The 12,631-nt window shown below is 49.1% G+C and overlaps 1 protein-coding gene across 2 annotated transcripts in view; it reads right to left on the reverse strand.

The window, feature by feature from the left end:
- Positions 1 to 265: 265 nt before the first annotated feature.
- The window catches only part of CLUH (CLUH binding protein of NUMT mRNA), a 31,819-nt gene continuing 19,453 nt past the window's right edge, over positions 266 to 12,631 (reverse strand). For both annotated transcript variants that reach the window (XM_021533069.3, XM_077787609.1), the window contains exons 13-26: positions 11,877 to 11,977; positions 10,357 to 10,509; positions 9,696 to 9,758; positions 8,764 to 9,008; positions 8,571 to 8,655; positions 7,920 to 8,073; positions 7,441 to 7,580; positions 7,250 to 7,330; positions 6,547 to 6,672; positions 5,934 to 6,055; positions 4,616 to 4,709; positions 3,706 to 3,840; positions 2,636 to 2,709; positions 266 to 2,122 (exon numbers count right to left, since the gene is read on the reverse strand). In XM_021533069.3, the coding sequence (XP_021388744.1) occupies positions 1,954 to 2,122; positions 2,636 to 2,709; positions 3,706 to 3,840; positions 4,616 to 4,709; positions 5,934 to 6,055; positions 6,547 to 6,672; positions 7,250 to 7,330; positions 7,441 to 7,580; positions 7,920 to 8,073; positions 8,571 to 8,655; positions 8,764 to 9,008; positions 9,696 to 9,758; positions 10,357 to 10,509; positions 11,877 to 11,977 (1,742 nt within the window). In that variant the 3' untranslated portion in view covers positions 266 to 1,953. The remainder of the gene's footprint in view (positions 2,123 to 2,635; positions 2,710 to 3,705; positions 3,841 to 4,615; positions 4,710 to 5,933; positions 6,056 to 6,546; positions 6,673 to 7,249; positions 7,331 to 7,440; positions 7,581 to 7,919; positions 8,074 to 8,570; positions 8,656 to 8,763; positions 9,009 to 9,695; positions 9,759 to 10,356; positions 10,510 to 11,876; positions 11,978 to 12,631) is intronic.

The raw sequence follows: 12,631 nt of genomic DNA on the forward strand, positions 1-12,631 counted from the left end.
CCCTGCTCCCATATCTCCCCTGGGATGAGAGGGCAAAGTGACTCCTCTCCCTGAGCACAGATGGATTCTGACAGCAGAGATTGTGGGTCCTACCCCCTCTGGGCTGGGTTTGTGACTCTGGTACTGATTTACAGCTTTTAAAGCCTCTGGATCAGCTGGTGCTGTTCTCCCCCCCTGCTCCCGCTCAGAGGAACAGGAGTGGTGTCTCCAGTGCTGGTACCAACACTTTGCACCGAACAGTAAAGAAACCAAAAAAATACCTGCAAGAGTTTAAAAAGCTTTTAATGGACTGTAAGACACTAGTAAAAGAAAAATCTTTTAGGAAAGATGCACTGTAGTCATTTATTGATTGCTTTCCAGGAAATTCAGAATTTTTCTAACAGGAGCAAGTTCATTTGCAGTGAAGACTCTGCTTTGTTGCCTCCAACACCTCAGAGGCTGCTCCCTCCTTCCCCCCCGCCCAGCCCCGAGTTACAAATACCTGTAGGGTCAGACAGGAAACCGAGGGTACAGAGCACAGGGACAGCACTTGGCTCCAAGGGTCAGTAAAAGAAGCAGCGCAGATTAGCACGGGGCACGATCCAGGACAGACAACGCGAGGGAGGGAGAGGCTGGGCGCCGGCAGTGCGGGGCTGCGGCCAGCCCACCCTTCTTCTACAGCTTGATCTGCTTGGGAAACGGGACATTCAGCTCTGTCGGCATCCCAGGGCCTGCAGCAGCCACATCTTACCTGCTTGAGGACAGTGACAGCCCCACAGGCTGTCTGTGGGAGGGGAGACGAGGATTTCTTTAGTGGCACTTGCCATTCAGTACCGTCCATTGCCAGCAATGGCAGCTCCTAGTGCCAGCGACAAAGGTCTTTGCCAGAGGTTTCAGTACTGGGGGAACTTCAGTTTTTATTTAAACCCCTTCCAGAAAGTACCAGGTTTTGGGGTTGTGATTCCGTCAGGTTCAGGGCCCTCAGCTCTGTGTCAACAGCTCCTGTTACAAATGACACCAGGCCTCTCTATTTCTGAATTTTCCTCCCCTCTCCCCTACTCTTAAATAGGTCTGTGCTTCCCTCCTCACTCCCCTTAGCTCAGCCTTCATTTGCTGCATTCCCACCTCACTGAGGCACTGGGGTTTCCACTGCAATGGAAGTTTGTGCGCTTTTTTAAAGATCAAGCCATCACTCTTTGGATACAATATCCCAAGTTATTCAACTGCAAGCAGAGGCAGAGGTGGAACAGTGAATATAATATATCTATCTATATATATATATATATCTATATATATATATCTATCTCTTTACCTTGAAAATTAGAATGTGAATGTTACAAAACCCCACTGAATTGCCAAACTGCCAACCAAACATAGAAAAAAATGTTTAAAGGGATCCCATGGCTATATCCTGATGTAGAAAATGCTGTACATCCCCCACTTCCACATATCACAGGCTTCAGTCATCTCAGTGACAAATATGGCTGTTCTCAGCCCAAGCTTGAATAGTGACTGGGGGGAAATCAATCTTTTGGCTTGGAATCCACGTTTTACAAGAACGTGGAGCAGTGATGGGGCTGGTTCTTTACTGGTTTAGCAAAGCAGTGTCCTTAGTCAACATAAAAATGACCTGAGAAATGTTACATTCCTCCAGACAGTTCATTTGGAATTCATATGTACAAAGTAGAAATAACTGCTGCGCACACACACGACACGGACACACACACGGCAGGAGGGCCCCGCGCGCCAGGACGGGTCTGTGCTGCCTCCGGCCACTTCCCCTCGCGTGGCAGACACAAGCTTGGGCAGACAGATTACATTGCTCAGATTAGTTCTTTGCATTGTGTATTAATTGTACCAGTGCAATAACATTGTCAAAAAGGAGGAGCTGCTCCGAGGGCAGCTAAGGCCCTGGGCCAGATTCAGAAAAGGGTGGTTTAAACTTTTTTTTTTTTTTTTTAAGCGAGGTACATGTTAAGCAGAGCTCTGTGTTAAGGGGATGGCAGCAGAAGGCATGCTCGGCTCAGCCTCTTTCTCCTCCACAGCTTTGTCCTCTGCTTCCAGCTGTTCCCCACTTTTCAGGCTTTCCTGGAGCTGCTGGCGTCGCTGCACCTCAGCTTTAAGGTTCTCCAGGTCTTTTTGGCTGAAGGGGAAAGCAGGAAGGGGAGCAGACATTAGACTGGCTGTGGGAATGGTGAAGCACCAGGACCAGGTCATGTTCAATGGGGGAACACTGCTTGCACCTCCCTCCCCCACAGCTCAGCCATGCCTGAGCACAGCCAGGACCCAGGCTGGGTTTGAAGAGGCACTGGAGTCTGCTCCCTCAGTGGGGCTGGGCAGAGCAAGGAGTTCATCTCTCTGATGGCCAGGCAGCCTCCAGCTGCTGATGCTGCATTTTTACCACCAATGATTATTTGCAGCCTTAGAACAACAGTCTTGGCTCGATTTTCAACTAGAAGTATGAAAGACAGCTATTAATAAGTAAAAAAAAAAATCTAATAGTCCTGCTGCTTGCAGGTCTTGATGATGCTCATCAAGGCCTGAATTGGGATCTTGGCTAAAACAAAGAAATCTGGGGAGCTGGTTTCTGCTTTCTTGTGAACTAAGACAATACAGACTTTGTTTCTAAAGGCATAACCGAGAAGAATCACTGTACCTTAGTGGAATGAAGAGAATTCCATTGATAATGTTCAGCTGCTCCAGGACACTGGCCATACTGGGAGCTGTGAACTACATCACAAGGGAAAAGAAGTTTTAGCAACCTAGAGAGGACTCTGAAGTGCTAAGCACATCCCTTTGCCAATGGTTGAGAAAATGGCATCATTTACATTATCTACCTCTGTATATCCTAAGCTGGAAAGTACCATCTAGAGCTTCCCACCAGTTCCTGCAGGGAGCTCCTGCTGAACCCTACAGGACTTCAGTTAAATACATCATGGTGCCAGTTCCAAAATGTGTTGGGTTTTCCACCCTCCTTTAAGTATTTTAACAAGGGTAAACCCTTTAGTGCTGTTTTTATGGGTTTGAGCCTCTTCACTGGCCACAATTCCCTGGACATTTATTTGATTCAAGGTCCTTGTTCTCCCTTCATTGCCATGAACTCCTCAGGTCTGTTGCCAGTTCTCCACAGGGAGAACACCCACGCACAGAGCACTGTCCCACTCTGTCCTCCCAGCAGCTGGAACCTTCTTTCCCAATCTGCTGGCAGGGAGAGTGCCCATGGCTCAGGCCGGGTACTCTGCCAGGTGTGGAGGCAGGCAGGAGCAGCTGGGTTTGGCCCAGGAGGGCCAGTCATTGCTGCTCCATGTAAGGTAAGACAGCCCCTCTGCGCTCCCTGCCCAGCCTCCCCAACCACAACATCCCTGGAAGGAGAACAAAGCATCTGGTGAAAGATGACAGCATTTCTGAGGATGAGGAAACTGAAGTATTTCTGGGTTGAGCAACCTGCTGCCTGGCAGTGAGTCAGCAGCAGGGCAGGGTTGTGTGCAGGTGTGCCAGGCTCTCACCCCAGGAGCTGTCCCTGTACCCCACTGGCTCCCCAGGCACCCTGCAGTGCCGTGCCCCATCCACACGGATGAGAGCACACTGTGTCTGAGCCACTGCCCTAGCAAGGGCTTCTGCCTGGGAAGGGACAACCACTACCCCCTCCTGACAGTCTGTGTCCCTCAGGAGCAGCTGGGCACAGCTTGCTGCTGGCACAGCACGCTCCCCAGTGCTCCGGGCTACCTTCAGGGGCATGATGTTGGCGTTGGAGCCATTCTTGTAGATCTCGTTCATTGTGCGCTGCAGAGCGACTGCTTGCTGTGTCAGGTATTTCAAGTACTCGGAGCTCTCTTTGGTCTTTTCATGGTGTTCACCAAGCTGATGGGAAACAGGAAAAAAGGTTCAGCATCACAAGTGAGAGCAGGCACCCAACCCAGGGAACACACCTGGATGCTGCCAGCTCAGCATCCCTACAGGAACTCAGCAAAATGGATTCTACTTTGGCATTCAAAAACCAGTAAAACAGTTTCTCTGGGAATCTTCTTATCAACATTTCACATTTTCATCAAGTGGGAGCATATTTGCTGGGTGAGCGGCATTCCCTGCACTGGGCTCTTCTTCCAGGAGCAGCAGCCCAGCATCCCCCCACCTGGACCAGTATTCCAGCATTCCCCACACTGGGCTGTGCCCTCAGCCAGCTCAGTTGAGTCACCCCGTGCAGCTGCAGACGTGCTCAGACAGCCCCGGGCTGGGGCAGGAGTTTCACTGAGCAGCCAGGCTGAGAGCTCACTACCAAACCAGTTTGGAGCTGCTATTTAAAGACTAGTGGCACAAAACATGGGAAGAAGAGACCAGTTTTTTCCAAGCCCCACCAGAATGTGGGGCCATGCCACAACACAAGTGCTTGTCCAGCCATGGGCAGAGCACGGACACATTTGCAGGAAGCTGAGCAAAGACCCCTGGCATAGCAGTGGGCAGTTACTGCACAGGGCAGCAATTCTGCCCTGGCCCTACAAGGACTCCCTGGCATCCGCTCAGAGCTGTTGGTAGGAAAGGCCTCCAGGCCCCAGGCTGGGCACTGGTTTGCAGTGGAACTGCTCAGTTCTGGCCCTGCAGCGACAGCTCACACGTGCACAGTGGGGCCACTCATCACCTGATTCTTGTAGATGGTGTAGCCTTCCTTCTCATGCTGCAGAGCTGACCGGAACTCTGCTTTGCTCTCGTACACTCGGGCAACCAAGTGGTGGCTGAGGGAAGGAAAAGGGCTGAGTCACTGCTCTGAAGAAGAAACATTTCTGTGCTGCAGCGAGCGTGACTGTGCCATCAGTGTCTGGGCTGAAAGTCTTAACACGAGTGTCAAAGCAGACAATGCAGCACCCTAGGAGTTATTTCTCAGCCCAGCTGAAGATTCAAATACTACACTAATTAGGTTGGATTTTAGCTGGAATGCTGAGAAGTGACCTACAGAGGTAAAGACTGAGCTGGGCATCTTTTGTAAAGCTGAAGGCCACAACAGTGAACTGAAGGGAGAGGCACATCCAAATGGAATACCCTGGGGCTGGATTTATTAACTGGAGAGGGAAGGCTGCAGCCCTCAGGCAGAGCCAGGTCTGAGTCCCCTGGGCTTTCACCAGCTGGGAGAGCTGACTTGGCTTGGACTGTTGGCCTTGGTGTTTCTGGAATGAAAAAGAAATTGCTGGGTTTGGCAGTGTTTCTCTGTGGGAGGAGATGGGCCTGTCCAAGCATCCCAGTGCCACTGAGAGACAGCTGAAGACTCTCTGGAGCCTGCGCATTCATCAGCCACTAGAAAACAAGGGAGGCTCTTGCAGGTGTTTAATCAGGTTGATTTGCAGCCTGATGGAGAACAGATGGCTGCAATGTGGCAGCAAGAACTGGGAGTGGGCCATGCCTGGCTGACAGAACCAGTTCTGCACTGAAGGACAGAGGGCACCCAGCACTGCAGCAGTGGGCACTGGGAGCAGATCCTACAAGTGTCACCAGTTCCAGCTCCCTTGGGAACACACAGAAGCCACTTGGGGGTTTTATTCAAATACAGAACTTTATGGCAAAAGACAAAAGCACATTAAATTATTCTCAAAGATCCCTCCCTGAGGGCTGCAACAATTAAATATGAGCATTTAACATACTGTCCATGTCTCCCAGTGTAATTCCCTTACAGGCTCTCCAACCTTTACTTCCCACATACATTTTTCTACTGAGAGTCCACAGGGACCAGGCTTATCTTGACAGATTTTTTTTAACAAGCAGCATCACAGCAGATCCCCCAATTAACCTTAAGAACAATGGATCCTCATCTTTTGAAATAACAAACTGGAATACTGCACCATGACCTTGGCTCTGGGACAAGACTGAATATCCAGTTCTCAAGCCCAGACCCTCCCATGTGAGTACTTGGTGACTGTCCTCGCTCTGACAGCAGTGACCCAGCCCAGCACCCCACCCTGCCTCACCTCAGTGCAACCTTCAAAGACTTGGAGCCGTGATACTTGGAGCTGATGGCCAAGGCGTTCTCCAGGAACCGCAGGGACAGGTCATACTCCATGACCCCATGGAGCACCAGGCCAATGTTGTTCTGTACAGAGAAGCAGGCATTGGGAAGGACACACTGACACTGCAGGTCCTGCTTTGTGAGCAGAGGGACCCCACAGGTGTGTCACTGCCAGAAAGGCTTCAACCCCTGGCCAGTCCCTGCAGCAGTAACACGTGACAGGGACCACCGTCCCCCATGGCAGCCTGGCCCAAACAATCCAGGCACAAGGCAGGTAACAAACTCTCCAGATTATGCCAGCGCAACAAGAACATGATAAACAGAGGAGTTTTCCTAAGGATTACAGGTGCTCAAAGCCATCTGCAGTATCCCAGTGCAGAGCTCAGCAAACAGGCTGACCCTCCCAGCTAAAAAGGGTCAAACTCCTTTTTTCCTTCATCTGATGGCACCAACCAGTAATGACCCAGGGAGGAAAAGCACTGCCTAAACGTTTAACAGCCATTATGTGGGCATCTTAAAGGCCAAGGGGTTTCTCAGAGATTAGGAACTTGAAGACTCTTAAACAAATTACTTACATCTAAGAGTGCCATTTCTGGGTGATCCTCCCCAAATACCAACAGCATGAGGTAGCGTGCACGGTACAGCAGGTTCAGTGCTGTTGAGAGTTGGCTGTTTGCAAAGCAGTACAGAGCCAGGTGCATCTAGGACAAGAGAAGGGACCCAGCATTAATGTAAGGAAACTAATCTCACCTTTCCACACCTTTCCTTAGCTGCACATGAATAAGAAGTCTTCCTCACTGGCTGAAGGACTTCAATCACTTTGAAAGGCCTGGTCTGCTGGCTGATGCATAGTCCCACTGAGGTGTCCCTGAGGACACAGCACTGAGGAAGCTCGTGGTTTATTTCAGTTTCTCTTAATACGCCTTGCAGAATATTTCCAACCTGGCTTGCATATTCTATGTTTTGGGGAGGGATTTTTTCCTCTTTGTTTTTGACATAAGCCCAGGGCCAAAGCACGGAGAATTAATATATCTAAATAAAGATGCAGCAGACAAACACAAGAAACCTAGGTTAAGCAGGACAAATAAGTGAGCATGCAGAACACACTCAGCTTTTCACTTTGCAGGATCTTAAAACATGATGAAGTGGAGAATTCTGGAAAGAAAGCTGCAGAAGAGAGGAAAATGCAAATTTTTCCAGCTGCAGACACGAACTAAGGCTCTCAGGCTGCAGCCAGACCCCTGAGGTGCTGCTGCTCCCACAGCTCCCCATACTCACATATTCTTGGATGGTGTTGGGGTGTTCAATGCCCAGGACCCTCTCGCTCATTAGCACCGCTTTCTGCTGATTGCTTAAGGCCTGAACAGAACAGAACAGAACACAGGGCAAGTCACACCATGCTGTGAGCCTGAGCAAGCATGGGGAAGGAATGAGAGCACTGAGGAGATCCCCTCGGAGCCCCTGCTTACCTCTGAGTAATCTCCCATGATATAGTTGAGCCGAGCTAGCAGCCTCAGGCAGGCACAAATTTCTACATGCATAGCACCATACACATTGTTGAACAGGTTTAAGGCTTCATTGATGAGCTCACAGCCCTCCTTCAAGAAACCTGCAAAGAAGGTATACCCATGTATATATATATATATATATATATATACACATATATATATATAAGATAACCTCTAACACTGCTGGAGACAGGAAGTGAGACCAACAGTGGGATACACAGACACAGGTCACTGTCCTGGGGGAAGGATATCACTGCCCTGACCCATCCTTGCTCATTCCTGGTGGCTTTATAGCAGGAGTGTTCCAGATGGACACCAGGATTCTCTACCAAACCGGGGCTGGCAGGGGTGTCCTGCTGGCCATGCCCCACATACCCTGCTCTTCCCATTACCAGTGGTCATTCTGAGAGGCAGAGGCACAGGGGGTATATTATATGTACCTTGCTGAACTTTTGCTTGCCCGCTCTGGAAGAAGTGGAAAGCATCAGAGGCTTTGGGGTTTACATGCTTCACTACAGGGAAGATGTTAAGAATATCCTCTTCTGTGAAAGTGGGCTTGTGCCTGTTGTCAAAGTTGTACTCCTTCAGCAGGATCTGGAGGGACCAAAGAGAGTGGAGGGCACAGTTACCACTTCCATAAGCACTTGGCAAGAAAAGGGGCAAAATTCTGAATGTGGAGTCACAGTCAAAACATATCCTGTACCACAACCTAGGACAGAACTTTCCAAGGTGGTCAGAGGTAGGTGTGCACCACCAGCTGTACATGGCAAAATGGCACCGTGGTGACAACGCTGAACCTGTGACAGGAGAGCTCATCCAGCTCTTGTCCTGCAGCCCACAGAGGAGCGAGAAGGCACTGCAATTGTAGTGAGGCTAGCTGTTCTTCCAAAGGGCACACCAGCAAGTTTACCCTAAGAGAGAACTGGATTAGAAATCCCAGAGCTGGGACCTGTATTCCAACATGAACACCACAAAGACCTTTTGGGGCTCGTGCTGTGCCTGCAGAACACATTGCACTTACTCTTCAATACAGGACAGAATATTCCTCAATACAGAACACGATGGCAAGTGAGGGAGTATGTGGATCTTACCTGGACTCCAGTTTTGAGGGAGATTTCACGGAGCAGGGTGATTTTCTGTATATTATATACTTCAGCTGCTTGGTCAGCGTTCTCACTGCAGAAAGTACACAGAAGCTTCAGCTCTCAGGGCAGTTTCTGCTCAAGGCCATTTGGTGAATCCAGGGACAAGCCAGGGTCACCTGCTCCACTTATCTCCACTTACCATTCAAGACTGAAATCAAAATAGTTCTTTGCTTCTGAACAAATATTCTTCCATAGCTCCTGAGGGGTCATGCTTGCCCATGCAGTGTTATCAGCATTGCCAAGGTTCCTGTTTTTCCTTTTCTTATTCTTCTTCTTGGAGACCAGCTCATCAGCTGGAAGATGGGCAATGGGATTTGGGAAGGAGCTCAGAAAACAATTGAGGAAGTGGCTGATGGCGGCAGATAAACCTGACAGCTCCACACCCTACAGTGAGACACCAGAATCAGTCAGGAGAGACACCTGCCATCCCACAGCACTGCTCCAAGCCCGAGCCTCACACACACCCAGTCCTACACAAAGATGGGCATCTTCCACGAGAGGGACAGGAAGGCAGGATGTACAAGTGGCACTAGCACAGTTACAATGGTGCAGAATTAAGTCTATGCCTACACACAGAAATGTAGTGTAGGCAAATACATTTTGGGCTGCTACCTGGGACAGAAAGCGGACAGTGCAAAGAAGATTTTGGCACTGGAACCAAGCCAGGTGTATTGCTAAGGCTATGTAGTGTTGAACACATACAAGGATATGTAGTGTTGAGCCAATTAAAAAGGCTTCTTAGAAGGGCAAAAGCAACACTGTTTAAGAGGAAAAAGTATTACAAGGAAAACAAGCTGTGATTTCACTTTTAAAAGCCTCCAACATAATGAGTGAGGATCTGGGAAGGAAAAGCATGAATGATTGCTCTCTGAGAAAGCTTTCTTCAAGTGGGAACTTGTTTTCCCTTACATACAGGCCTGTACCTATTTCAGTGCTAATGAGCTTGTACTTCTCGTTGCCATGCAACCCCCAGGAACTGCCTAATGAGAAGAGAACCCCAAACAGATCTGTTTGTGGAAAAAAGTCATTAGGGAGGACATACGAGGCAAGAGGTCAGATTGCAGGTCATACCTGGAGGTACGTCTTGAAGATGTGTTTGGCTGATCGAGTGATCAATTCACTGATTCCAATTTTCTACCCAAAGGAACAAAGAACAGACTGAGTGCATTGGCAGGAATATGAAAAAATACACTGGGCTTTTGAAATGGTCTTCTAGCAAGATCTGCAGAAGATACACTATTCTCCCTCCAGCACAGAACTGCAAGAGCATTTGACAGCCCTTGTGGAGCCAGTGAGGAGCCCCTGGCACCTCCACCATGGGTGTAGCTCAGCACAGCTCCAGCAGTGCTTCAGGGGCTGCCACAGCCCAGCCCCTGCCTGCTCCTGGGCAACCACACTCACAACACTTCAGAGTTTGATCCAAAGCCCAGATGTGTCTTAGAGGCTCAAAAAATGCATGGCTGAAAACCCAACTGTGTTACTCACTATTAGATTTGGGAATGCCTGAAGCAATTATCTACCCCAAAAGATACAGTTCCTAACATTATGAAATCCATTAAGGATTTGGAATAAAAACCTCTCCAGCCACCACTTACAGGTCCTCCTCCCTCCTCCCCTGTTTTTGAAGCTGTTTATTTTACACAGAGAGAGAACAACTGGCCAAGTGGGAATCTCCCTGGGACAAATGATGCCAGAGTGGTTTGAACTGTCCGATGTTAAGCCTGATGCTTACAAAGATGTGATCCAGCTGTGCGTGGCCGGGGGTCTTGGTGATGAAGTTGATCACCTTGCCCAGGTAACGCATGTTGATGCCCCTCTGGTGCATGGCCTCAGCCAAGGTCGCCCCATCCATCGGGAGCACCGTGTGATCCAGGCAGTCCTTGACCTGCAGGATATGTACAGTTACTGAGGACAAACGTGAAGGAAAGAACTTCCATTTAAAAAAATATTTTAAAAAAACCCACAACAGGAGGCAGGACAGGCATTCCCAATGCCACTGTAGACACCCCGTTACCTGGGCTGAGGGCTGCCCTGAAAGCAGGCACTGACCCCAGATAAGACTCTTTTGGGGGGTAACACCTCCTGTAACACCAGGGACCACCATGGTAACACAGCCAGGGGGGACACCTGCAGTAGCCAGCCCAGTCTGGACCAGGTCCTTGCCACTAGGGCCAGTTTCACTCCTGTGTCTCAGCAGGGAAAGAGCAGCACTACACTCTCTCAGAGGCAAAACAACTCCTACCTGTGCAAGTAGCAGGTTGAACCTTCTTTAAGGGCCTCACAATCACTAACTAATTGCCATTTCCAATTAAAAGAGTACGTGGAGCTGTGCACATGGAGCTGATAAGGACAAATGGCACTTGCATGTTAAGTTGTGCTGCAGTGCTGATAAACAGTTGTTTAATTCATGTCATGGAGTAACACCAGCTCCTCTCTGATATGCACAGGACTACCTGCTACAGCAGCCGGTCTGCAACCTGCTCTCACACAGGCCTGTGCAGTGTTTTGGGTTTATATACTGGAGTATCAACCACTGAGCCCTTTTCTGGCTCACTCACTTTATTTTTTGTTTAAAGACTGACTACAGAATTAGTGGATTTAGAGTTCAGAAGAAACTTTCTAACAAGGAAAACCCTCTCCTAACAAAAGACCAACAACTCCTGGACCTCTTGGAGTAGAGCTCATGAGTTCTCCCCTGCCAGTTCCAGTGCCTGCTCTGACAGCTGCATTAGCCATCAACTCAGCAAGCATCCCAGGAAGGGAGAAACTGGGATTTCTTATGTGGCCAGGTGCATGGGTAACATCCAAAATGCTTAAGACTTACTAAAGGAGTTTTTAATGACTGCTATTAGTAAAAACAATTCCCCAGTTCACTTCAAATTATTAGTCACCGACTGAGTCACAGCCAGGGTTAGCTAAAACAATAAGCTGTGAAGGGTGCCCAGGGCTAAGGAGGATGGCTTATGTGGTCTCTATTGTCCTAAACTCTTAGCAATAGCTTTAATTACCAGTGCCAATTTTTTTTTTTGTTGTTGGATTTAGGTGAGAAAATTGTGCCATGATGTAAAATGGGAAAAGGAAAATCCCTCGTGCCTTGCACGCAATGCTCACACTGTTCCCTGTGCTCCCCCACCAGTGCCAGAGCCTGCAGCTGCTCAGGTGAAGCTGCTGTCCCAGGGGTCACCAGGGCCACTGCCTGCTCAGAGCAGCCAAGCTCTGAGGGCAGCCTCACTACTGGCTCTGGTTCCTTACCAAGCCTGGGATCTGGCACGACAGCAGGAAGGCAGCAGCATCCTTCAGCAGCTGCTTCTGGTCCTGCACCTCCTCTTTGCTCGACTCCGGGAAGCGAACACCTGGGAGAGGAAAAGAGAAAGAGCATCAACCACAGCAACTCACAGAAACAAGCCCTCCCCACAAAGCACACAGTAAGAGCAGGTAAAAAGTTAAGAGTAATCGTCTCCCTGGAATTAAAAATGCTTCTAAAACTTATCTCAAACTATAAATGTTTTGATGGGAAGAGAATTGGCTGCTGTGTTCAGGCAGTGGCTGGGCTGTTCAGACTTAATGGTTTGGCCATTATCCTGCAATGTGCCTGCACACTGCCCCAGTATTCACCCCTAGAAACACTCTGGGAGCTTCTCAATTTCCCAATTAAAAATATGGCTCCAAGTAATGGAAATTCATGTGTGATGCATGTGAAAGGGCACTGTGACTGCTCACTGAAATGTTATTAGAACAAACCCAGCCCTTCACTGAGGTCTCTTCAACATCAGTTGTTCAACTACAATTGTTATTTTTTGTGCAAACTACTACATGAGGATCAAATTTGATTTTTTTCCTCCCTCCGCCTCTTTTCATGTGGTCTCATGGCTGGGATGCTGGAGAATCACAGGAGGACTCCTGGCAGCACAGCCCTCCCCTGGGGGTGGGAGATGCTCCCCGCCTGCACTTGGTAGCTCCAGCACTGCAATCCATTGCTGCTTCCTCTCTTCTGCATCTGCGTGCTT

The sequence above is a fragment of the Lonchura striata genome, chromosome 20, assembly GCF_046129695.1.
Source record: "Lonchura striata isolate bLonStr1 chromosome 20, bLonStr1.mat, whole genome shotgun sequence".
Classification (NCBI taxonomy): Eukaryota; Metazoa; Chordata; class Aves; order Passeriformes; family Estrildidae; genus Lonchura; species Lonchura striata.